The sequence below is a fragment of the Lontra canadensis genome, unplaced genomic scaffold (genome assembly GCF_010015895.1).
Source record: "Lontra canadensis isolate GAN:19392208 unplaced genomic scaffold, GSC_riverotter_1.0 scaffold57, whole genome shotgun sequence".
Lineage (NCBI taxonomy): Eukaryota > Metazoa > Chordata > Mammalia > Carnivora > Mustelidae > Lontra > Lontra canadensis.
Genome location: NW_022631051.1, coordinates 7,746,333 through 7,772,416, shown reverse-complemented (window position 1 = coordinate 7,772,416; position 26,084 = coordinate 7,746,333). Strand labels below are relative to the sequence as shown.

The 26,084-nt window shown below is 46.0% G+C and overlaps 2 protein-coding genes across 7 annotated transcripts in view; one reads left to right on the top strand and one right to left on the bottom strand.

The window, feature by feature from the left end:
* Nucleotides 1-3,609: 3,609 nt before the first annotated feature.
* MPPE1 (metallophosphoesterase 1) lies at nucleotides 3,610-22,260 on the top strand. 5 transcript variants are annotated; one of them, XM_032875777.1, is made up of 12 exons: nucleotides 3,610-3,900; nucleotides 4,895-4,944; nucleotides 6,450-6,547; nucleotides 9,707-10,090; nucleotides 12,732-12,840; nucleotides 16,535-16,638; nucleotides 17,774-17,848; nucleotides 19,298-19,406; nucleotides 19,564-19,632; nucleotides 19,719-19,841; nucleotides 20,503-20,643; nucleotides 21,609-22,260. In XM_032875777.1, the coding sequence occupies exons 4-12, from the start codon at nucleotides 9,822-9,824 to the stop codon at nucleotides 21,789-21,791; spliced, it is 1,182 nt and encodes a 393-aa protein (XP_032731668.1). In that variant the 5' UTR covers nucleotides 3,610-3,900; nucleotides 4,895-4,944; nucleotides 6,450-6,547; nucleotides 9,707-9,821; the 3' UTR covers nucleotides 21,792-22,260. The 5 variants fall into 5 exon arrangements, with proteins under 5 accessions (XP_032731668.1, XP_032731670.1, XP_032731671.1 ...); XM_032875779.1 differs by lacking the exon at nucleotides 4,895-4,944; XM_032875780.1 differs by lacking the exons at nucleotides 3,610-3,900; nucleotides 4,895-4,944 and adding an exon at nucleotides 5,417-5,739.
* A 98-nt stretch (nucleotides 22,261-22,358) lies between these two features.
* The window catches only part of GNAL (G protein subunit alpha L), a 137,916-nt gene continuing 134,190 nt past the window's right edge, over nucleotides 22,359-26,084 (bottom strand). For both annotated transcript variants that reach the window (XM_032875775.1, XM_032875776.1), the window contains exon 12: nucleotides 22,359-24,600. In XM_032875775.1, coding sequence (XP_032731666.1) covers nucleotides 24,454-24,600 — 147 coding nt within the window. In that variant the 3' untranslated portion in view covers nucleotides 22,359-24,453. The remainder of the gene's footprint in view (nucleotides 24,601-26,084) is intronic.

Genomic DNA, 26,084 nt, shown 5'->3' with positions numbered 1-26,084 from the left:
ATTGTTTGATTTCCTCTTTGATTTCTCGGTTGACCCACTCATTGTTTGGGAGCATGGTATTTAACCTCCATGTCTTTGTGCTCTTTCCACATTTTTTTCTTGTAGTTGATTTCTAGTTTCATAGCATTGTGGTTGGAAAAGATACATGATGTGACTCTAACCTTTTTGAATTTGTTAAGGCTTGTTTCGTGGCTTAACATGTGATCTATTCTGGAGAATGTTTCATGTGCACTTGAAAAGAACGTGTATTGTGCTGTCTTAGGAGGGGATGTTCTAAATGTATGTTAGATCCACCTGGTCCATGGTGCCATTCAAAGCCACGGTTTCCTTCTTGATTTTGTGTTTGGATAATCTCTCCATTGATGTAAGTGGGGTGTTAAAGTCCCCTACTATTATTGTATTACTATCAATTACTTTCTTTATGTTTGTTATTGGCAGCTTTATGTATGTGGGTGGCCCCTGTTGGGTGCATGAATCTCTATAGTTGTTCTACCTTCTTGTTGGATTGTTAGTGTCTTTCTTTGTCTCTTAGTACAGTCTTTGTCTTAAAGTCTATTTTGTCCAATATAAGTGGTAGTATCCCAGGTTTCTTGTCACTTATACTTGCATGATAAATGTTTCTCCATCCCTTCATTTACAGTTAGACTCTCAATGATACTTTTAAAAGGGCATTATATCATATAGTTCTTTTTCTTTTCTTTTTTTTTTAAAGATTTTTATTTATTTGACAGAGAGAGAGAGAGATCACAAGTAGGCATAGAGGCAGGCAGAGAGAGAGAGGAGGAAGCAGGCTCCCTGCTGAGCAGAGAGCCCAATGCGGGGCTCGATCCCAGAGCCCTGAGATCATGACCTGAGCTGAAGGCAGAGGTTTAATCCATTGAGCCACCCAGACGCCCCCCATATAGTTCTTTTTCAAATTAAAATGCATCATAATAATTTTGTTAGGTCAGATTCGGTTATGCTTCAGGTATAAATGAAATACTTCTACAATGTATTTCTCAGTTAGGTCTGTGTTTTGTGGACTTAACAAACCTAACAAAAAACTTTAGCCATACAATGATTGCTTATATTGGTTTTCCATTGCTGCTGCAACAAATCACCACCAATTTAGTGATGTAAGACAACACAAATTTGTTATTGTTCTTCCAACTGAAGTCCCACTGGGCTAAAATCAAGGTGCTTCTATGAAAGAATCCATTTCCTTGCCTTTTCCAGCTTCTACATTCCTCGGCTTGTGTCCCCTTTCTCCATCTTCAATATCATTAACAGCAGGTAGAATCCTTGTCAGGCTGCATCTCTCTGACCCTCTGCTCTGGACTGAATGTTCGTGTCCCTTCAAAATTCCCATGTTGAAATCCTAATGACAGATGTGATGGTACTTGGAGGTGAGGCTTTTGGGAGGTGTCGGTCATGAGGGTGGAGACTTCATGAATGGGATTAGTGTTCTTATGAAAGAGACTTCCTGGGGCTCCCTCACCCCTTCCCCCATGTGAGGACACTGTGAGAAGGTGTTGGTGATGAACTAGGAAGGCGGATCTCACCACTGTCTCAGCAGTCATGCTGGTACCTTGATCTTGTACTTCCAACTTCCAAGAGTTGGAGAAATACATTTGTGTTGTTTAGAAGCCACCCAGTGGGTACTGTTTTGTTATAGCAGCCTGAACAGATAGACCCACTCCTGTGTTATCCCCTCTGACTCTCATAGTGGGGAAAGGTTCTCCACACGTAAGGCCCCAGTGATTAGATTGGATTCAGTGGGATAACCCAGGAGAAACTCCTACCTCAAAGTCCTTATCCTTAATCACACCTGCAAGGTCCCATTTGCCATGTAAAGTAGCATATTCACAGGTCCAGGGAGTGGGATGTGGATGTCTCTACCGGGGGTGGGGGGCATTGTTTCTTCCAACCACTATGCCACACACCTACCTCCTGCTTCAACATTATCAACATTTTGCCAATATTGTTTTTTCTCCTACTTTCTTGTTTTTTAATTTTCTGGAATATTAAAGCAAATTCCAGAAACCATATAATCTGGCTGTAAATAGTTTCTCTAATCTAAAAAAAAAATAATAACCGCAATAGCATTATCATAGCAAAATCTCCAATAATTTTTTTTTTAAATTTTTTTTTAAGATTTTATTTGATAGGCAGAGATCACAAGTAGGCAGAGAGGCAGGCAGAGAGGCAGGCGGAGAGAGAGGAGGAAGCAGGCTCCCCACTGAGCAGAGAGTCCAATGCAGGGCTCGATCCCAGGGCCCCAGAATCATGACCTGAGCCAAAGGCAGAGGCTTTAACCCACTGAGCCACCCATGCGCCCCTCCAATAATTCTTTAGTGGCATCTAACATCCATTCCATATCCAGGTTTCCTGATCTTTATTTATTTATTTATTATTTTTTAAAAATTAATTTGACAGAGAGAGATACAGTGAGAGAGGGAACACTGGGGTGGGGAGTGGTGTGAGAGGGAGAAGCAGGGTCCCAGCTAAAGGAGAAGCAGGCTTCCCTCTGAGCAGGGAGCCTGATGTAGGACTCCATCCCAGGACTCTGGGATCAGGACCTGAACTGAAGGCAGACGCTTAACAACTGAGTGACCCAGGCATTCCCCAATCTTTAGGTGTGTTTTTTTTTTTTTTTTTTTTAAGGTAGTTTTGTCTTATGACCCAAACAAGGCTCACAAACTTGCATTTGGCTAATGTGTCTCTCAGGCCTGCTTTATAACAAATCTCCCTTTCCTCCTCTCTCCTTTTGTTCTGATGCTATTTATTTGTTGAATTAAGAAGTTAGGTCATTTGGTCTGTAGAACTTGCACATTCTGGATCCAGCTGGTTGTTTTCCTGGTGATGTGATTTAACCTGTTCACTGGTCCCTATAGTTCCTTAAGCTTGAAGTTAGTTCTAGGCTTTACCGGATTCACATTTGTTTTTTCTTTTGCTTTTCTAGTCAACAAGAATACTTCAGTCAATGCTGCATACTTCCTATTGCATCGTGTTGGTACACATACGCTGTCCCAGTTTTCGTGATGGTAAAATTGTTCGTCTGGACATATTTGAAAATATTACAATATTCTTAATTAATAATAATACTACCATTTACTGCTTGCTTCCTAGATACCCGGCATTTTGCTGGTTGCTTTCTATAGGATTTCTAGTATACCTCCGTATATATACTCACAGATGTGCAAAAACATGCTAGAACGGGTTGGTTGGAAGCCCCTGTGTGTTATTGCTTGGGGCTTCAGTTTACTTCTCGTAACGCGGGGTAATGAGTTTCTTGCTCTTGATTTACACGGTTATTTTGAGTATTATTTTAAATAATGGATGTGAAAGCTCTTTGGAAATTAGACCAGGTCATATTATATTAAGTAACACTGGTTAAAAAAAAAAAGAAAAAGAGAAAGAAAGCCCCAATAAACTCATCACACACTCCCCGAAGGCACTTTGTCCCGCCCTGGAGAAGACCAAGCAAGGTAAGGCAGAGCCGCGCGGCACTCGGGGAGGGCGTCAGGAGCGAGCCGTCACACAGCGCCACCCGTCCGCGCCGCGCGGACGCCCCCGACTCGGCTTCCTGCCGCCCCGCCCCCAGCGCCTGGGACGCGGGGCCCGGGCGCTCCGAAGGCTCGCGGAGCCCGCCTCGAGCCGCGGCCGTGCACTTGGGAAGCGAACTCGGGGCCGCCCTGTCCACGAGCGGGGCGCCGGGGCCGCCCCGATCCGCACCGGCCGGCGTGCCCCCTGCCGGGCGCCAACAGCTTCGCGGCTTCGGCGCGCCCCTCGCCTTCTCGGACGTTGCTCGGCGGGGGGTTGCAGGGAGCCTCGGCGCTAAGGCCTTGAGCGGAGAAGAAAGTCTAGAAGACAGCAAGGATGGCACGAACAGCCGAATCGTTGAGGAAGATGCAGCCGAGGGTAAGGTTTTGCTTTCTTGCAGCCACTGTACCAGACGCCCGCGGAGGCCAGCGGGGGTCTCCGCCTCGACCCGGGAGGGGGCGGGGCCTGGGGCGGGGCCGAGATCTTCGCGGCCACTCAGTGTCTCCCGCCCGCCCGAGGTGCCAGGGATGATGGCGGGGGGTGGGGTGGGGGGCGAAACCCTCTGTGCCACGTGCGCGGAAACCGGAAGTGGCGGGGATGCCCCGCGGGCCGGAGGACCCGTTGAGGTGGTGGGGGCCAGGCTCCCCCGAGAGGCTTTACTTTCCGATCTGCCTCGCTGGGTGCCTGGCCGCCCACTGCAAGCAGGATTCTCCGAGGATTCTAACGACCGTGCTGTAATATTTAGGCTTCTAGGTTCATTGCTATTTCTTGTTACTGCAAACTGGAACCCCCTTGCCTTTTTAGGATTGAGAGTTGGCTGATTGAAAAATACGGGGTTCTGGGAATTAGTCATTTATTGGCTGGAGAGTGACGATTACATAAGGCCCGGGTATTAAATTGTAGGCGCCTCTCATTTTCTGATTTACTGATGTAGATAGACCAAAAAAAAAAAAAAATCCGTCTTATCGAAGGTGGAACATTTAACATTCGAATAGCCATGGTTGACACTGTGGGAGTATATTGAAGATAATGGACAAGTAAGAGGCCAAACTATAGGTCGGGGCATATTAAACATTTTTTAATGCTGTTTTTGGGTGGAGGGAATTTAGGTATTTAATGGTGGCTTTGAAGTTAAAACTCAGTCACTGGATAAAATATTTTGTTCCTAGTTAGGAATTGCAACTGCTATTTTTATGTGTTAGGCAATATAGAATGTGGCATGCATGTATTATATATTAATATTTTATGCTATAATTTAAAAGAGCTATTCTTGAACAATAACATGTCAGTTATTTTTCTTTAGCTGGTTTTTTGTTTGTTTGTTTGTTTTTTACTTTAAACACTGATCAGTTTCCTTCTCTGTGTGCCCCAGGGCAGCAGCCATAAAAGGTTTTCCTTTGGAAGACTTCCACGTAGGGGCTTGTGAGAAAATGTGTTCTGTGTCCCTGTTTGCCCGTCTTTAAAATCCTGCCTGGCCCTCTGACCAAGGGGAACAGAACATCTTCTCTATTTGTTCCTCCTGCTTCTATGGCTGGAGACTGTGAAGCATTTAAAGACCAAAGGAGTGTTAATAAATGTTTGTAACTCTAAAAGTTTTGGGACAGTAAGAATAAATGTAGGCTGTTCGCTCCACAGATGTTTATTAATCATTTGTTTGCAGGCAGGACCCTGGGCGCAAGCAGAAGGGGGATGTGAGGATGGACCAGGTAGGGTCCCTAACTTAGGGAGCTTACAGACTAGTGCAGTAAGAAATATGTTTTCTATCATGACCAGGACACACAGTGTTGGGAGGCCTGTATAGTTTTCCTGCTGGTATATCATTTGATGAGCTCAATAAAATTGACAGATTCACCTCAGGGCGGGTGTGTGTGTGTGTGTGAAAACAGTAATGATTTAGTAATTTTGCTTTTTAAACCCAAACTTGCTAATGCAAAGGGAAGTGTCTAATATGGACAGAATTCTTAATCACTTAACCACAAGAAGGCAACACACAGAGAATATTGTCTTTATTGAAACCACTCATGGCCTAGTTTTACATCTAGTGATAAAAGATGGATAAACACATTTTTTCCCCCCATGTATTCATTGAGTAGGCAGGAAGAGCAGGCAGAAGAGCTCTCCATATTCAGGCCTGGGTAGAGTGCTCCACAGTGCTCCGATGAAGGACCGGACCCTCCTATCATTCTTGGAAAGAACCTAGTTTCTCTCCTTTGGCCTGTAAGAGCCTAGACGTGGAAGACAGAGTAGCATTTTAGTTATTCGGGCTGTGTGGCTATGGGGATTTTAAGTCCTTGACCTGCTTATTATGGTTGAGATTAAAGTTCAGGTTTACATTTAGTGAGCAGAGGGTCTAGGGACTTGGGATGTCAAGTATTAGTCCAACTCAGTAAATGAGTGGAGAACAATGGCCACAGCTTCTAGATTCTCTCCCATTTCTGGCCTTTCTTCTCCCCTGGGCTTCATTCTCCCTCCTCTCTCCTCCTGTGGCTATTTAAATCAAGTCCTATTGCTTCTGAACTCACCAGACTGGAAGGCTTGCTCTCTAATCTAATCCTGCCATACTTGCCTCCTGGAAAGAGCTTTGCTTAAAAAATTGGTGAGCATCATTTCTAGCAATCCCATGACATCATAGGAGGCAGGTACTGTGACCCCAATTATGAGGCTCAGAAAGGGTAAGTGGCTTGCCCAAGGTCACAGAGCAAAGTTTTAGGTTGGGCTTTTTCTGGTTCAGCATAGCTCTTTTCTGCTGGTGGGTATCGTAACCTAGGATAAAATACTGAAGAGGGGGAAGTGGCTGGTTCTCTAGAGAGCTCTGAGGTTTTCCTCTTTCCTGCCAAGAGAGGTAGGCTCTGTTGTGCCGTGACTGTCGCTGTGCTGGAAATGTCCGTTGCTCCCAATTCCTAGCAGTCAGCGTGCTCTTTCCACAGGTCAGCTGCGTCAGAAAATGAGGGAGCGGTGCTGTCCCTGAGGTCAGCCTGAGCACAAAGAGAAGGTCCCTTGATACCTATCTGGAAGCCACCCTAAGGTAGGAGCGATGTCTCATTACCTAGTGTGTGCCTGGCATGCTGGCCTGGCTGTGCCATTTCTGGGGAGAGAATGGATCCCCTGCCTTCCTTGTCCCTCCCTCCCTCCCCTCCGTCTTTCTCTCCTCCTCCACTCCCGCCTTCCCTCCTTCCATCCTACCTTCCTTCTTCCTTCCCTTTCTTTATTCTTAGTCCTCTGGCTGAAGGGCTTTGTGTAGGGTATTTTTTTTTTTTTTAAATATCTTTATGGAAAAAAGAACACAGATGCTGGAGGGAAGGGCAGGGACTTCTCCAACCTTTTGTTTGTTTGCGCTCCTTATCTAAGCTGTCCGCCTGGTGGCACAGGCCAGGCCCAGCCTCAGTGGGATCAAAGGTACAGGGAAGCCGTGTTGGGGGAGAGCTGGGCGGACCGATCTTGAGTGCAAAGCCCTGGCTTGTCTCTGTGGGTCCCGTCCTGCTCCCAAGGGTCCAGGGAAGCTGGCAGACTGCAGTTTTGAGTCCTCTCAACCCCTGACCCCCACTGTGTGCTGCACTTGGACTGCAGCCTGGGCCTGCCTGGTTCCAGGCTGCTCCTCTCCCCTGGTCGTGTTCCGTGTTCTGGATCTTAGTTATCACTGCTGACACCGGCTTCTTAGATTAAAGGAAGTGGGTGTAGAGGAGCAATTACGAAGTCATCATTCTGGTTTTCAGCTCAGGGAGCTCGGAGCCTCTAAAGAGCAAAGGTGTGCGTGTTAAGAGAATTGTAGGGCGGGCCCCAGAAGGCTGGGCTCCTTCCTCTCCCCTCACCCTCTAAAGCCTGAGGAAACAGGAGGGTTTGGGGGAAGTTTCAGCTGCTGTGGTTAGGATTTCAGAACACTCTTGGGCCTTTTGAAAGAAAGATAGTAAAACCAAATGGTTGCTTCTGATACATTTGATTGAATCAAACCAAAGGAAATGAGATGGTATCAAGAAATATATTCATGAGTCCTTTGAGGTTCTCTCTCTTTTAAGAGAGGATCCCTGTCCTTGGTCTCCCCAGTGAATGGTTACTAGGGGCATTTATACCACATTCTGGACTTTGATTGCTGATAGATGGGTGATAGCAGGAGATGCATTACTTTCTCCCTACTGGCATTCAGTTAAGTGCTAGCCTCATGGAATGGAATCAAGCACAGGGGGGACCGTGCTCCCCGAGTGACCTGGGGCTGTCATGGTTTGCACCACTGCCCCATTTTTTATCTTTAATGCCACTTTCCCTCTCAAAGATGTTCCCAGTGGGAAAATAAAGTGTCCAGTGATTCCAGTTATGGGGCACGCGTTGTCTGTCCTTTGAGAAACCGAGGTGGCGAGGAGGTTCTAGGGACGAGGACAGGGTGTGGCATGTGGTCACTGGTGGTCAGACCCACTTGATGAAGGTAGTGTGGATGTTTGGAGGAGAACTGCAGGAAGAGCGTTGGATCCCAGATTACATGCACCGCTGCCTTTGACCTCTTGATCTGAAAGGACACAGTTACAATCTGGCATTCGTGTCCTGTTGCCTCTTTAATCAAGTATTTACTGTAAACACCACCATTGGAGAACAGGCAGAGGAGGGGTGATCACTTGGGCCTGGAGCCATTCCTGCCCTATGATCCTGACATTTCTTCTTTTCCAAAAAGCCACAGACCAGGTGAGGACCCCGTGCTAGGGCCGACAGCTGTCAGTGCTCCATTGCGGGGAGCGGGAAGGCATCCATCATTTATCACTTTCAATTCTGAGGTTATGTTTTAAACTTCTGTTAAAGGCTCAAAATACATGTTTGCCTCCATTTATTTTTCTTTAGGTAAGAGTTAAAAAATTTTCCGTATCTTGATAGTTGGTGGTTATATAGAATGCCACCGTGCCGTAAGCTAGGGACTCTTATAGGGACTCAGGCTTCTGTGCAAATGTGGAAAGTTCTGGAAACTGAATTTTGCGGAGATTATTTTGGACCCTACAGGAGAAGTGTGCTCTTGACTCCTTGCCTGTCAATCAACCATATGAGGTTTCCTGGATTCATCTTAGAAAAGCATCCCCCCCAGAAAGGGATTTTCTATATTTATCGCTCAGTGAAGATCTGTGGTCAGTGGTCCTCCACGCCTCCACTGAGAGACTTCTGGAGCTTCTCCCAAAAGAGTTCTCTGCAGCTTTCAGGTCACTGCCCTTTAAGATCCTTGTCTGGAGCCCAAGATGAGGAACTTCAGTAACATTTTTTTTTTTTTTAAGATTTTATTTATTTATTTGACAGACAGAGATCACAAGTAGGCAGAGAGGCGGAGAGAGAGGGGCAAGCAGGCTCCCTGCGAAGCAGAAGGCCTGATGTGGGGCTCGATCCCAGGACCCTGAGATCATGACCTGAGCTGAAGGCAGAGGCTTAACCCACTGAGCTACCCAGGCGCCCCCAGCATGTCACTTCCTAAAGTCCATTTCAGGTCATCCTCATGCCAGCCTTGCTCTTCAGATGTGTCAAAAGTGGCTGCTTTTTTTTTCTTTTTAAATAGGAAACAAACCTCATTTATGATTCAGAAGAATCCATAACCACCTTAAGTTTCCCATTGAGAAACCGCTACCCACAGATGTCTTCTAACCGAAGGCCATCCCAAATTTTAAGGCTCATATGCAGATGAAAACCCACGTTCATGGAAACATATAACCCAGCTGCCATGTTGACAGATGGGGGGCTCTGGGAGACCCGGCCTCTGAGCCCAGAGTGGCATGTAGTCCTTGCATCCCTAAAGCACATTGTGAATATTCAGTTCTTTTGTGGAAAACGATATGGAAAAGTGAGGAATTCACACCAGAGGCAACATGATACAGGGGGCTTCTTGGCCTGTTGATTTGTAAGGTCAGGGACGGGTGGGAGTAAGTTTTGGGAGTCACGTTACACTTATTAATATTTTTCGACTGTTCCATTATGTGTCCTACTTTAACATCCTTTGGGTAGATTCTTATTTAATGACTTCCAAAGTGGTAGTCAAACTTTATCGTGTTAGTGGGAGGATCATTCTTACAGCGTAATCTGACCTATTAGCCTCGTACAAGTACTGGACACTTAATTTATTCGGGAATATCGGTGGGATTCTGTAACTTATTAGTTCTTACTAGAAGGAGAGTTTATGGCAGTGTTAAGAAATGTAATCTGATCCTTTCTGTTTTCTCCACAGGTCCATGGCTAAGCCCTGGACACCGGATGCGCCTTACCCAAGATTCCACACTTCTCTTGCGGTCAGTTCTTGATGGATTTCACTCCTGGATGCTGGCGACTCCTGGGCAGGAGACATGGCTCCAATCAGGCTGGGGTTTGGAAACCAGGATCTGTGTCTGCTCAAGAGAAGGAGTTTCCTGCTGTTGAAACTCACAGCTGTTGTCTTTGCCACGCTTCTATTTTGTGAATTTTTAATCTATTATTTGGTGATCTTTCGGTGTGATTGGCCTGAGGTGAAAACTCTGGCTCGTAACAGTGGACAAAAGACTCTGAAAGCCATGTTTTTGGCTGATACCCACTTGCTTGGGGAAGTACAAGGCCATTGGCTAGACAAATTACGAAGGTAGGAGCTACAATTAGGAATCTTTCTGAAATTTTACCAAAGGCGGATCCCTCTCCTTCTAGGTCAGGCTTGTCGTTAGTTATTTTCCTCTCAAAGAGAGACATATGGGGCCTTTGATTTTTCCTTGAACATAGTGTTTGCAGAGCCTCTCTTATTTTAAGGACCCAGGACTTGGAAGGCACGTCTGGATTAAAGTCTTGTGACTTTGGACAAGTTCCTAGGGCTTTTCCAAACCTGTCTCTGCCTCCTTGTTTGTAACTGTTCAATACCAGAGACTTTGCAGCCTGTGTGAGGAAAATTCCCCCAACAAGGTCTGGCACACGGGTGTGGTGAGCCAAGGTTGGCTTCCCCTTTCCCTGGGCAGCGGAGGAAACATACCTGGGTTGGTGGTGGTCCCCTCTCACAGTCAGTGGGGTGTTGTTTGGAGCCCACTCGGTTTTTGTGCACTCTGGGCAGCCAGAGCCAAGCAGGTCTGTGGCTGTCACTCTGGAGAGAGGATCAGGTCCTATTTGTTCAACTTAGACCGGCCCAAGCAGAGTCCACCTGCTTTCCCATCAGAATGCTTTTTAAAAAAGTTAATTGTGGTAAAATACACATAACGTGAAAGTTACCATGGTCAACAGTTTTAAGTGTATATTTCAGTGGCATCACATACATTCACAGTGTTGGGCAGCCGTCCCCACCGGCCAGCTCTAGAACCTTTTCTTCTTCCCAAACTGGAACTTGGTCCTTGCTAAGTACTGACTCCCCTTTCCCCATTCTCCCAGCCCCTGCACCCGCCATGCTGTTCTGTCTCCATAGATCTGACTCCTCTGGGACCTCATACAAGTGGAGTCATACAGTATTTGTCCTCTTGTGTCTGGCTTATTTCATTGAGCAGAATGTCCTCTAGGTCCATCTGTGTTGGGGCATGTGGCAGAATTTCCTTCCTTTTTAAGGCGGAGGGATAATTATGTTGTGTATTTAGACCATGTTTTGTTTCTCCGTTTCTCTGTGGATGGATACGTCTACCTTTTGGCTATTACGAGTTAGGCCCACCAGAAGGTGACTGATGGGGCTTTCAGCCATCATGGCAGCAGAGCTCTCTTCTTGCCCCTCAGAATCCCCTCCTTGACTTCTTTTCCTCATCATCTCTAAACAGGTCTTTATCCTTGCGAGCAGGAATACCCTTGGAGTAGTCTGGATTTGGATGAACCTTATGCTGAGTGGGAGGAGGAAGAGGTGTAATGTCCCCAGGGGTGAGAGGAGAAGGCAAGACAGAAAAAGGAAAGCTGGAGGGGCTGCCGTCCTTCTGTACTCAAGAGTTTTAAACCATAGGAGGCATGAAATAAGGGCCAGGGTGAGACTTCCTTTGCTTCTATTTGGACCTTACCAGTTGAGCTTTCTTCCCTGCCCATTATTGCTGCTGTTTCTAGATCTTTCTTCTCCAGGGTGAATTACATTCATCAAGAAAAACAGCACTGAATTTTGGGGGTATCTTGAGTGAAGGTGTGCACATGCAGCAAGCAGTTTACATGGGGCCTGCATGGTCCTTGCTGACCTCAAATTACCTTTTCCTATTTGTGCCCTGGGATGTCACAGTCCCCTTTGGTAGGGGAGAAACAGCCGGGATGATGCCTTAAAAAGGAGGGAAGAATTGGGATCCTTAGGAGAATGACACGGGTCAGAGTCGGTCAGGGAGAAGGGAGGGTGGTTCGAGAAAGTGTGGATGTTTGAATTCCTACTAACTGCCCTGTGAGAGAACGTTTTACAATTCCTGCTCACTAATGAAGAATAGGAATCAGAGGGAGTGGGTGACGTTCTCAAGGCCGTACAGGGGGTTATGGGTGGAGCTGGGGGGTTAAGCCATTGCCTGTCAGGTTCAAGAGCACAGGCTTTTTTTTTTTTTTTAATTAAGATTTTATTTATCTGAGAGAAAGAGTGAGTGAGAGAGAGCACGAGCTGAGGGGGGAATGTGGGGCAGAGGGAGAAGGAGACTCCCCACTGAACTAGGGAGCCGAATGTGGGGCTCCATCCCAGGACCCTGGGATCATGACCTGAGCCAAAGGCAGATGCTTAACCAACTGAGCCACCCAAGCTCCCCCCAGGCTCTCTTCATTCACTTGTCTTACCTATGGGGTGATTCCTTGGATATCTGAAGTCTGCAGGGTTTACAGTCTTGGTATTGGCTAGTCTGATTCTCCCATTATCTTCCCCCAGTTCTGAAGGCAGGCAAGAAGTTGAGGTCCTTCAAGAGTGGAAGTTGAGGCAGATGCTATCCTCTCCTCACTGGGGTGTCAACTTAGTCTACACTGAGTGTCTTTGGAAGCTGCGTTGAGCTCTCCCTGACCTTTGGGGCTTGTTATGACTGAGGGATGGCTTCTGGGGTGCAGTGTGGCGTCTGATCTGTGGGTGCCATATGGGGGGAAGTCAGCTTTTAAGATGCGCAGGTGGGGCAGCCCGACTCTCCCTCAGACCCTTTATTTCCCACACTGAATCACACGTGGACTCTGACCCTTGCTAGCGTGGGAAGGGAATGCAGGGGTGAGGCTGTGGAAGGAGAATGGGACCATTTGGTTGACTTTTTAAATGGCCTCGTAAGACAGATCTAGGCTCCACATAAGAAAGAGACTGATGCTGTGCTTTTCTCTGTTGACCTTAGGGAATGGCAAATGGAGAGAGCTTTCCAGACGGCTCTGTGGTTGTTGCAGCCCGAAGTTGTCTTCATTCTAGGGGATGTCTTTGATGAAGGGAAGTGGAGTTCCCCCCAGGTAGGAGCCCGTGATCCAGCCACCCTAATCCTGCTTTGAGGGTCCAGGGCAGGGAGCCCAGAAAATCCATGAAGCAGTATCTGGGAGGGTTGGAGGTTTTGCTCAGCACCAACATTAAACATGTGTAGTCTATCTTTTTTTTTTTTTTAATTTTATTCTTTTTTTTTTCCTAAGATTTTATTTATTTATTTGACAGACAGAGATCACAAGTAGGCAGAGAGAGAGAAAGGGAGAAGCAGGCTTCTGCTGAGCAGAGAGCCCGATGTGAGGCTTTAACCTACTGAGCTACCCAGGTGCCCCACGTGTAGTCTATCTTGATGATTGTTAGGATCCGTATCTCCTGCCAGTCTTGAGTTAGGCTGGCTAATCATAGATAGTTGACGCTTGCACCATGCTGGGTTAGGGACGCCAGCCTTATGCAGTCAAAAATCTGTGTATACCTTTGGATTCTCCCAAAACTTAACTACCAGTAGCCCACTGTGGACTGGAAACCTTGCTGATAACACAGTCAGCATGTATGTTACATGTTACATGTATTCTATTCTGTAATCTTAGGATAAAGTCAGCTAGAGAAAAGAAAATGTTGCTAAGAAAATCGTAAGGAAGAGAAAATACATTTACAGTACTGTACTATCTTTATAAAAAAACAAGTCCATGTATAACTTGACATACACAGTTCAAACTTGTTTGACTATCAGCTGTATCTGTTTACGTAGGAAACAGGTAGATTAGTCAGAACTCGCTTTGCTGGAATGCACATTCCCATGAACCTCTCGGGAAAGGGAAAAAAGAGGCAAGGTGTGTAAATTTGCTTGTCACCAAAATTATAAAATACATATTGAAATGTAATTTGACTTTACACTGGATTACTTAGCCATGAAATTATGAGAATTGTGCTATAAATGTGACTGCTACTCTCCTTTTCTTAAATTTTTTTTTTTAAATTTAAATTTATTAGAGAGAGAGTGAGCTCGGGGAGGAACGGATGGAGAGGGAGAGAGGAACTCAAGCAGACTCTGTGCAGAGTGCAGAGCCCAACATGGGGCTTGATCTCACAACTCTGAGATCATGACCTAAGCTGAAATCAAGATTTGCATGTTTAACGGACTGCACCACCTAGGCGCCCCTCCTCTTAGCAGAAGGAGTCTCAGGGACCTGGTGTGAGGTTCTTGTGCCTTCAGGGGCCTCCATCTGGGTGTTGAGGTGACATAAGCCTTTCTATAACTAAAGAGAAGGGCTGTTCTCACCTTAGCTGTCCAGTATTTTACTTACTATATTCCTGGAATTAATGGAAAATAGAAAAAAGCTATTTTGCTGCTTATGAAAATGTTTGGTCATAAATGGTTTTAGAAGGTATTTTTGTGGGGTGGGATATTTAAAAAAAATTTTTTTTAACTTAAACTCAATGTAATTAACATAGAGTATATTACTAGTTTCATCAGTAGAGGTCAGTGATTCATCAGTTGCATGTAACACCCCGTGCTCGTTGCATCACATGCCATCACCCAGTTACCCCATGGCCCTCCACCCCCCGTCCTGTCCAGCAGTCCTCAGTTTGTTTCCTAGAGTTAAGAGTTTTCTTATGGTTTGTTTCCTTCTCTTTGTTTCCATCTTATTTTTCCTTCCCTTCTGTTATGATCCTCTGTTTTATTTCTTAAATTCGCATATGAGTGAAGTCGTGGTTATTTGTCTTTCTCTGACTGACTTATTTTGCTCAGCATAATACCCTCTAGTTCATCCATATTGTTGCGAATGGCAAGATTTCATTCTTTCTGATGATGGAGGACTATTCCATTGTGTTTATATGTGTGTGTACCCCATCTTTATCCATTCCCCTGTCATTGGACATCTGGGCTTTTTCCATAGTTTGGCTACTGTGGACATTGCTGCTATAAACATTGGGGTGCAGGTGCCCCTTCGAATCACTGTGTCTGTATCCTCTGGGTAAATACCTAGTAATGCAGTTGCTGGGTGGTAGGGTAGCTCTGTTTTTAACTGAACCTCCATACTGTTTCCCAGAGTGGCTGCACCAGTTTGCACTGGGGTGAGAGATTTTTTAAAAAGCCATTATCATTTCCCAGGATAATCCAAAAGCTTTACAAAGAAAGTCTTGGTCCAGATCTGATTAGAAACCCACTGTTTGGAGTGCCTGGGTGACTTAGTCAGTTAAATGTCTTTTTTTAGCGCAGGTCATGATCCCAGGGTCCTGGGATTGAGTGCCTCACCAGGCTCTCTGCTTAGCCAGGAGCCTGCTTCTTTCTTTCCCTCTGTGTACCGCTCCCCCTGCTTCTGCTCTCTCTGTGTCAGATAAATAAATAAAATCTTAAAAAAAAAGACAAGCCACTGTTTATAGGGTCTCATAATTAAATATGAGATAATGGAAATAGTATATGTAACAAGCAACTAGTTATAAAATGAAGTTGGATGTATATGTTGCTTTTACAAATTGAGGGTAGCATTTTATGTTTTTATGTTTTTCTTTTTTTTTTAAGTTTTTATTTATTTATTTGAGAGAGAGAGAGAGAGAAATCACAAGTGGGGGTGGAGGGGCAGAGGGAAAAGGAGAAGTAGGCCCTGCACTGAGCAGGAAGCCTGACATGGGGCTCAATCCCAGGAGCCTGAGATCCTGACCTGGGCGGAAGGCAGATCTTAACTGACTGAGCCACCCAGCACCCCTGTTTTTGTTTTTCTAATTTTATGTTATTCTGCTTTTATCTTATCTTAACTTTAAATACTATCTGTTAAAGTGAAGTTTTTGTAAATGTATTGAAGAACTTTCTCTCCAGCATGTTTCTCGGTTTGGGCCTTACTTAAAACTCTTAGGATAAAGTTGATTACTCTCCAACTCCGTATTGTCTTTCCTGTGTCTGTCCAGTTGATGTTTTTCGACTTAATAAGAGCCAGAATGATACAAACATAATTCTCAAGCTTTAATAGTTAAAGTAAATGTCCGAATAATTTTGAAATATTTGTTGGATTTTGTCTTTTTTTCCTCTACATTCTATCTGTTCTCTTTCCCACAGTGGTAGCCACAGGGAAATGATAAAATGAGGGATGTGCTCATCTTTGTTTTGGTTGAGACACGTGAATTTACTGGACATTTTCTACAAGCCTGTTTTCACAGTGTGTCCCAGTCTGGAGTGATTATTAACCTGGGGTCCATGCATGGGCTTCAGGGGATCTTTTTAGGGGATCTTAAAATAATGGGTATATAATTGCCATCTAATGTTTTAATATGGGGGAATACCATTTAATTAAAAGCTGGCATCAAATTAAATCATTGAAATATTAAGTCTTAGAAAATGCAGTGTGACATAGAATTAGAAATTAGGTTCTTGGGCATCTGGGTGTCTCAGTTGGTTAAGTGACTACCTTCGCCTCAGGTGGTAATCCTAGAGACCCAGAATGGAGTCCCGTTGGGCTCCCTGCTCAGCAGGGAGTCTGCTTCTCCCTCTGACCCTCCTCCCTCATCTTGTGGTCTCTCTCTCTCATTCTCTCTTTCAAATAAATAAAATCTATTTTAAAAAAGTTAAAAAAAAAGACATTCTAAGTTCTACATTAACTCTCTGGGCATCTGATTTGGAGGGGGAATTTAATGTCTCATCATCAGAATAGGGAGCATTTTTTTTTTTTTTTTTTAGCCACAGGGAAGAGAGGTTCTCTGGGTCTCAGCAGTGATCCGTTTTCCCCATAGGCCTGGGCAGATGATGTGCAGCGATTTCGGAAAATATTCAGACACCCACGTCACGTGCAGCTGAAGGTGGTTGCTGGCAACCATGACATTGGCTTCCACTATCAGTAAGTTGTTCAGTGAAGCATTGCCCCTGAGAGCTTCATTAACTAGAGCTTTAAACCTGCCACCATTCAGGTGAGAGCCTTATTTGTGCTGGGGGAGGGGGTAGACATTTGTTGTCCTTGAAAGATGGAAGCCCTAAGAGCATGAACTCCATAGGGTGAAGATTTTTGTCTTGCACAATGTACACCTTTAATGAATCTCTGTTGAATAAATGATTTGTCTGTGCCCGTAGGTGATGAACTTGAAGCTTACAATTAATGACCAATTATTTTCTTTGGGACTCAGAAAACAAGACCATTTCAACTTTTGTAAATAGTATTTTACATAGTGCTTACAATGTGTCAGTCAGTTTTAAGTATTGTATTATTTTTTCCTCCAAATTTTTATTTAAATTCTAGTTAGTTAACCTATGGTGTAATACTGGTTTCAGGAATAGAATTTAGTGATTCATCACTTATGTATATTGCCAATGCTTATCATCACAAGGGTCTTCCTTAATCCCCATCCTCCATCTAGCCGACCCCCCCCACCTCCCTCCAGCAACCCTCAGTTTGTTCTCTATTGAAGAGTCTCTTAGGGTTTGCTTCCCTCTCTCTCTCCTTTCTCCTTTCCTCTATGTTCATCTGTTTTGTTTCCTAAATTCCACATATGAGTAAAATCATATGGTATTTGTCTTTCTCTTATTTTGCTAGCTTCATCTGCGTCATTGCAGATGGCAAGAGTTCATATTTTTTGATGGCTGAGTAATATTCCATGGCTATAGACCACCTCTTATCTATTCGTTAGTCGATGGACTCTTTCATAGTCTAGCTGTTGTGGATAATCTTGCTATAAACATCAGGGCTAAGCACTTTACTTCCATAAATCAACTCATTTAATCTTTCTAATGGTCCTGTTATTTTAACCATTGTGCCAGTGAGGAAACTGAGACTCTGGGGACTAAGTCACTTGCCCCAGTGCTTGTGGTCACTCAGTGGTGGAGGGTTTGCCCCTGACAGCCTGGGCCAGCTGGAGCCCTCACCTCACAAGGCTAGTCCAACACTCAGATCCCGAGTTATTTCCTGTGTTTATGCTAACTCTTAAGAGGTCCTAAAATGGCTTGCTCTGAAAAATGTTTCTTTTTACAATTGAATCTAGGATGAGCACATACAAAATAAAACGATTTGAGAAAGTTTTCAACCCCAAAAGGCTGTTTTCTTGGAAGGGAACGAAGTGAGTATTATTTGTGAATTCTTAGGAAGCCCTTTCCTTCCTTTGGACTTATTTTTCTAAGGGAGCCATTGTCCTGGGTTGGAGTTGGGCTTCGTGTGGCCTGCTATACCATTTCAGATGAAGGCACCACAGGCCTCCTCCCTCCCTGATGGTCACCATCGTGGTCACCAGCCCGGTGTTCCTTAACAAGCTGCAAGTGGACCGGCCATTGATGACTTTGCCTGGCCACTGAGGGCATTCCCTTCCTGCCTGCCATGTTTCTGGGTGCTAGAACATTCATCAACCCACTCTGTAAAGGATCTTATTTTTATTTGTTCAAAATATACTTCTTTTCCTTTATAAAGGATGCCCTCGTGGGTATGCTGTCCCAGGATTTGGGGGCGGGTATGTTCACCGTCCTTTAGCTGTGTGCCACCCCAACTCCTGTCCATCAGCCTTGATTTATAGACCAAATCCTCCTCACCCTTTCCTCAGACAGTGAGCTCCCCCTCTGTGTGGCCATTCTCATGCCATCCCCGGGCCCTGTCATGTCTGGGTGTGTGTTCCCAGGGTGGTGGATAAGACTGTACATGTTGTTCTGGTTGCAGACCTACTGGAGGAAGAAGAGATGGGAGAGGAAGGCTCTTCCTCTTTCGATCATGGCCCCTGTGGGTGTCCAGCGCTCATGGCTTTGGCCATGGCAGCTCACTGGGTCCGTCACAAGAGATGACCTGTGACACTCCCAGAAACCAGGTCAAGGGTTCTCCACCAATGCTCACTCCTTCCCTCCCTTTACCTGTATACTGAGTCTCTAGCAGCTTCCTTTCCTGAGTCCTATGAAGACCGGGCACAGTTTCAGTTCTTTTTCCTTAGGCATAGAGTTTAAGAAACATGAAACCCACTGATCGTATTTCAGATCATTTAGTTAGCTCCCCATCGCTAAGATTCTTTAAATTTCAAGCAGTGTTTACTGACAGGTGCCTTCTTCAGGCCCAGCTGATATGTGTGTTGGAAACAAAAGCCTGTTTAACGGTAGTCTGTACAGATCTAGGTAAAGTGGTTTGTAGAGGGCAGCCATCCCTGGCTTTACCAGCATCCTGGTTTGGGGTCATCTGTACCCGTTAGCTCTGGCCAGCACACCCCCTCCCTGCCCCTCCTCGCCCTGTCTGCTGCGTGTACAGATGTTAGTGAAGATTGCCTGTGCTTCACTGTTCAGGGATTTCTCACGCATTCAAGGTTCCAACTCCTTTGACTGTATCTTAGGCTCCCCTCCCAGTATAACGCTCTGGTGCCTTCTTAGTATCAACTCGAACCTAAAACAGGTTAGTCGAGTTGAGGCTTCAGGCCACTCTGGGATGGGTTTCTTCACACTGTGGCCCCTCAGCTTTTGTGTCATGGGAGCAGAACTGCCAGAGTCCGGACACGGGAAGCCCAGGGGCTCTGACCGTCCGCTTGCTCCCTCTGCCTCAGTTTCGTGATGGTCAACAGCGTTGCCCTGGAAGGGGATGGCTGCCACATCTGCTCCAAAGCGGAAGCTGAACTCCTGGAAATTTCTCAACGACTGAATTGCTCCCGTGAGGTAGGAGCACCCGAAGGCACAGGGGCTTCTGTTCTGGCATCTTCTACGGGGCAGTCGCTGCACCTGGTATTTCCTGCGTCGCTCAGCTCCCTCTTCCTTTCCTACTGCTCGGGGCTCGGGGACGCCGGCTCTGCCAGGTTAACCGATTTCTCACAAGCAGGAACGTGGCTCCGGCCCCTGCCGAGATGTGCCGCTGCTGCCCGTGTCCGCCCCGGTGCTCCTGCAGGTGAGCGGGGACCGCGCGGCTCTGTCTCCCCAGATCTGGCCCAAAACGCCCCCCCCCCCACATCTGACTCTCTAATATCTGGGCAGCATTTCCCGCTTTACCGGAGGAGTGATGCTAATTGTTCTGGGGAGGACGCTGCGCCTCTGGAAGAGCGGGGCATCCCCTTTAAGGAGCGGTATGACGTGCTTTCCCGGGAGGCCTCTCAGCAGGTTTGCGGGGGAGCGGGATGCCCACCCACCCACGAGACTGACGGACCGCCATGGACAGCCATTGGCACACTTGGAGGCGGGGTGGGGGAGTGGGGCATTGGGGGGTGGGAGTGGGGGGATAAGGGGATGGGGGCTCAGGTTTTCATGTCCTCCTTTGGTTCCTCCCCTGCCCCCAGTAATTCTGTTTCCTAATATCAAGTGAGTAATAATATCCTCAGCTATTCTTTAGTCCGAGTTTTTGTTCATCAACTTAAATGTGTTTGAAAATGTGAATGGAATTTAAGAGTTAATTTTGGGGCACTTCATTCAGATGAGCTTACTTATATGTTTATAACTATATTTATATTATAGAAACATATATTTGTATAGTGGATGACATACTATATCATACAATAGAAATATAAAATAAATTTATAAAAATATTTGTAAAAATATAAAATCTGAGAGGAGGACAGAGTCTCCCTAAAAGCCTGAGCTTACTTTTTGATAGGGTCTCAGCCAACCAAAGGATGTTAAGGAAAAGATAAAGCCCCCGACCAAGTAGGGATTTTATATTTAGCTTCATGAAATAAGTGGGTGGCTGGTCGCTGGGCCCTGAGGGGACTCTGTGCAGGCACTGACCACCTGTTGCTGTGTTCCCCTGCCCCACCGGGTGTGGTAGCTACTTTGGTGGCTGCGGCCACGTCTCATCCTGAGTGGCCACACGCACAGTGCCTGCGAGGTGCTCCACGGGGCGGGAATCCCCGAGATCAGCGTGCCCTCTTTCAGTTGGAGGAACAGAAACAACCCCAGCTTCATCATGGTAATGTGAACATTTATTTTCATCTGAACGCTCGCATAGAAGTATTGAAATCAACACAGTAATCAACTATTTAATTGCTGCAATCTGTAAAAACATACAAATGCTGTGAATACAGACTTGCCCTCCTCCCCATGTGCACTTGGTTTGATTCACAGACCCCTTTCCCCGTACCTCTTGCCTCTCTGGGGACACGTGAGAGCTGCATGGCCCTGGAGGGGGTGGGGTGGGGGCTGGGCATCCTTCAGAACGCGTCAACCCCATGGACCTGGTATGGTCCTCAGATAGGAGGCTCTGTGTGTCTAATTTTCAAAGAAACCGGAGCCTGTCTTCATTGGCCAGACGCCATCATCTTGTCTTATGTCAGGAGAATGCTATAGCTCTGGCTAGTGCACTTGACATGTCATTTCAATTAGTGGCTACTTTTACTTCATGAAAAGATGGGGAAACCCTCATGTTTTCAAGTTCAAAGTGAATGAGACCACTCCTCAGTGTCAGTCCACACCGCAAAAATGCTTAAAAGAAAAGCCCACTGAGGTGCCCCCGGCCCATGCATTTCTGGGTAACAGGTTGCTTAATTTAGCAGAAGTGGCATGAGAAATGGCTTTGTAGTCCTTGTTTCTCAGTGCCCACTGATGTAAAATCTCCATGCGTCTTGCATCTCTGTCATGTTGCCCAGTGCATTATAGGGGGGGACCTGCTGTGCCAGGGGCTAGTTTCAGTGGAGGGTTCAGCTCCACTCAGCACGCTGGGAGCCTTGCCTTCATGTCTCCACCAGTGCTTCTGGTTGGTGGGTGGTGGCTTGTGGAGGCCCAAGGCTGTGCCCCTTCCTCTCAGGAGGAGAGCTACTTCCTGGCCTCACCTGACTCAACCAAGATGGCTGCCTTGCCTCAACTGTGTCTAAGTCTGTTGTGTGGCAATGTGGGAGGGCTCTTGCTGCAGCATTAACCTCCTCATTTCCTTTCCAGGGCAGTATGACGCCCACAGAGTACGCCCTTGCCAAGTGCTACCTGCCTCACGAGGCTACTGTTCTGGCCACATACTGTGTAGCAGCTGGGCTCCTGGCGGTCCTCCTGTTAGTCCACTCCAGACTTCTACCCTCACCTTTTCTTTTTGGCTGGAACCTGCTCAGAAAATTTAAGACAACGTAAAGAGCAGGAGACTTGTGTATTTCGTCATAAGTAACAAAGCCAAAGAAACTGGACCTTGGGCAGGGCTCACAGGAGATGAGGTCAAAGGAGGCGGTCTTTATACACATCACAGAAACTGTTAATCACTGATGCAAATTCCTGCAGAATAAATAGTTGATGGTACTGTTCTCATGCTATAAAAATGGAACGTGTACTCTACAACAAGTCTTGTCTCATTTTATCAAATATATGTATAATCAAAGATCGTGTCTGTACAATATGTAAAAGCTATTAAAGTCATCACTTGCATGCACTAGGCTGTCCTACCTTCCCCAGGATGGAGCCGGCGGCCCGGGAACACACTCGGGGTTGTGTGTGCACAAACACTGGGTTTGATTCTGTCCCCTTACGAAGTGGTCCACAAACTCCTATTATATATGATAAAGCTGTACACTTAAAATAATAAAAGTACAGATGTCACAAGCAGGAATATGTTTTTGTAGACTTTTGTACTTCTGTGCTAATCATGGAATCGGATTTTTAGAGAAGGTTAATTTTCTCTCCAGCAGACCAGGCTGTTAAAATATAATGCCCATCCATGATCCAAAGGGACTTGAAAAAAAGGACTGGGAAGTGGCTTTTGGTATTTAAAAATAAATATGTTTTGATAATTTTCCACCAGATAAAATGTGTTCTTTCTGTGTGTCTTCTGTGAGCCTGGCTCTGTCTCTGAATAGGAAGCTTAGTCCCAGGGGGATTGCTGAGGGATAATGTACGTAAGAGCACACAACTTTGCTTTTTGGGCACACGTTGGGGGTGCGTGGCTCTGGTGTTCTTCCATGTTCTACGTTGAAAGTGCAACGGAAAGAAAATAATTGCCACTTTATGTGTCTCATTTCAGATCAGGGTTTTACGCAACAAGGATGAGAGGTGCAGAATTGAGTGACGCTGCCGTAAATTATGTGTTTATTACCCTGATCGATCATCTGGAAAGTTGTCATCCTCTTTTTCTTGGAAAAGTCGAATTTAAATCTGGATGCATTTATAAAGGATTATAAAATGCTGCCTTCCAGAGTAAACTTTAAGATATTAAAGACTAAAAGGAAATGAAGTGACGTCAGTGAGGCTGTCACTTCTGGATTTGTATTGTTGAAATATAACTTTGGACATCTCTGCAGGTTTTGTTGGACCCAAGAAAACTGCCCTCCAAGCGTGGCTGTGGACAGAACATGTAAAGCATCACTGCTCTAGTAATTCTTGCTTTCTAGATCTTGTACCATACTATAACTTATAAGGCTGCATTTGCAAATCTTTCCTGTGTGAGAAACAGCCATAGGTTTTTGATTCTGCATTTCAAATAAAGGTTTCGTAATCTTTCTTCTTCAAGGGGCAAATGGAGATGCCATCCTTTGACTCTCAGACTGGACACAGACGCTGACGCCCTCTGTTTCCTTCTTGCTATTTGCTCACAATAGAAACTGTGGTCAAGTGGGTGGTTCAAAAGCTTCGACTAAGGGAATGCTTGGCCTATTTCTACTCAGAGGGCTTGTAAAAGTCTTTAAATTGCAAAAATTCAAACGGCATTGTTTGGAGGAAAGAAAAAATCCTTGGTTTCTGTAAGAAGCTTGTGATGTGGGTACAAAATGGTAAGATGTGACTAATTCATGTGTATAATTTATATATGTGTGTGTGTGTATATATTTAATCAAGGATATTTTTAAAAGTACTAACCTGATAAAATAGTCTAAATCCTACAGATACCATTCTCTTTTTTAGAGCAAGCAGCAGGTAATGCTGACATTTAGCTCTTCACGATAAAAACACGGTTTCTTTACAGATAAAGCCGTAATCAAGGCACAAGGACCTACAAGGACTTTTGAAGGAGATATATAAAATAATATTACATTTGGTGGTCTGTACAGTTATAATAAACCAGCCATAAAACAGCAACAACAACAAGGTATGGAAGGAGACTCTTGTCCAAGCATAATCAAAGTCTAGAGAATCATTTGGAGACAGGACAGCGGTGCATGTGGTAGGTTTTCTGCCTAAATGTAAAAGGCTCCAAGTAGGTCCAATGTAATGCCTGAGGTCGGCAGCGACTCAAAGAGGACTGAAAAGAGGGTTTCCCTCCACTCTGTGACTTGAGGTCTGGCCTCGCTCTTGGGCCGACTCAGCTCCGAAAGGGAGGCCACTTATCCACCTGACCGCATCGTTCCCCTGCTTCTACAAATCGTGCTTGATAATTCGGAAAAATGGCCATTGCTCCCCCATTTATAAAGCTCCCGCTGAATCAATAAAGCACTGAGTGGATGAATAAGAGGGGCCCTCGCCCAGACAGACTTCACTGCAGTACCCCACTGCGTGACAGCGGTGGTCTGCAGTGACACAGATGGGTACAAGTGGGGACGCTGGGGAAGGTTGTGCTCAGTGAAGAGGAAAGCTACAAACCAAACCCGAGGGGAACAGAGGTAGCCAGAGGCTTGGTGGTCACACAGGAGCGAACACAGAACAGGACAGGCGGCAGCTGGATGAGACTGGGAACTGCCTACTTTTGACCACGGCTTGGGGGTGACAGTGCTGGAGTAAATGCTCCACCTGGCAGGGTGGCCAGGGGAGGCAAGGCGGGCAGAGAGAAGGTTCGAGAAGACGCGCCCCCTCCCTCCTCCCCGCCAGGGCTGCCTCACAAGAGTTCGTACTGTTTGAGGTGCATTCTCTGGATAATGTCACGGCAGTCGTTGAACACCCTGCGAATGTTCTCGGTGTCCACGGCACAGGTGAAGTGTGGGTAGCAGTAATGTTTGCCATCCCCTGTGGCTGTGCTGATCCTCTGCAAAAAAAAGAAAGAAAAGCTGTCTGTGCGGTGGGGCCCTGGCTACCACGCACATGGAGTACGTGGGAACACTGGCACCACCACCCCATTAGTTCTTGGAGAAGGATTTAGGCAACTCTTTGACCAAAATTAAGAGGATCTGGGGTTGTGGTGTGTTTGACATAGGAACACTTAGCTGTAGGCACCGCTGGAAACTCAAAGAAACTCACACTTACCACTGCCCACAGAAACTTAGGGTTCAGTTGATATAGGAGACACCTTCAAAAGATGGCCACTGAGAGAAATCAGGGTAGAATTTTCCAGAAATAAAGGTCAGTCCCAAACTAGCGCTATCAAACAGAACTTTGTGCATAATGGAAATATTCTCTACTCACCTTGTCAGTACGGGAGCCACTATTACTAGCTGATGCAACAGAGATGGAATTTTTCATTAAATTTGATTAAGTTTAAATATCCACATATGACTAGTGGTTCCAGGTGGAGAGCACATTGGTCACGCTGCCTCCTCCTCCCCCTAGAACTTGAGTGTTTCCTGGGGGTGTCCCCTAGTGAGCAGTGGGAGGTTCTGTGGGAGGTTCATGGCTTTTCTCCCAGAGGAGAAAAAGCATGGCTGGTTATGATTCACAAGGACATTGTGGGGTGACATGCCCAGTGCACTGAGAAACTAAGTGGGCACATTTGGAGAGAGCCTGTCATGGGCTGGACTGTGTCCTCCCCACACCAATTCATATGCTGACGTCCTAACCCCAGCACTTCTGAGTGCGACTATTTGGAGACAGGATCTCTTTTTAAGGAAGTAATTTAAGTTAAACAGTGGTCATGTGGGTGGGCCCTAATCCCATAAAATGGGTATCCTCATAGGAAGAGAGGAGATTGGGACACTCACACACAGAGGAAAGGCCATGTGGAGACGCCAGGTGAAGATACAACGAGAAGGTGAACATCTACAAGCCAAGGAGCGAGGCCTCAGGAGAAACCAATCCTGTTGACCCTCTGATCTCGACTTCTAACCTCCAGAAGTGTCAGAAAATAAATGTTGGGTAAGCCCCCAGTCTGTGGTGCTTTGTTATGGCCGCCCCATCTGGGGAACGCAGAGGTCATGTGGATCTCTCTTCATAGGTGCCCACAGGGATCCCTGCACGTCCTCCTTGTCCCTCCCCACCAACCCAACGCCTCTTCCTGCAAAGCATCTTGGGAATCAGCTGTTGGAGAGATGCTGAGACCCCCAGCCGGGCTGTCTAACGATGTTCCTCAGGTTATGAAAGTCCTTCTGGGAGGACTTATTTTTAGCAATAGTCAGGCTTCTCTTGAGCAATTACAACTTTTACAAGACTGATGGACCCTGAAATGTGTGGGTTAGGCAGAGGCAGCCCTGCAGCACTGGGGGAGGGACAGGCACCTGGGGAGGAAGCACGCAGTGGGTAAGAAACAGGCTTCCTTCTGTACTAATGGGATGGCTTGTCCCTGCCTGGGGCAACAAA

Bases quoted from the DNA above. Each gene is read 5' to 3' on its own strand.
- MPPE1 (XM_032875779.1), top strand. From the start codon at position 9,822: ATGGCTCCAATCAGGCTGGGGTTTGGAAACCAGGATCTGTGTCTGCTC. The intron at 10,091-12,731 runs GTAGGAGCTACA...TGTTGACCTTAG, and splicing joins TGGCTAGACAAATTACGAAG to GGAATGGCAAATGGAGAGAG. The intron at 19,407-19,563 runs GTAGGAGCACCC...ATTTCTCACAAG, and splicing joins GACTGAATTGCTCCCGTGAG to CAGGAACGTGGCTCCGGCCC.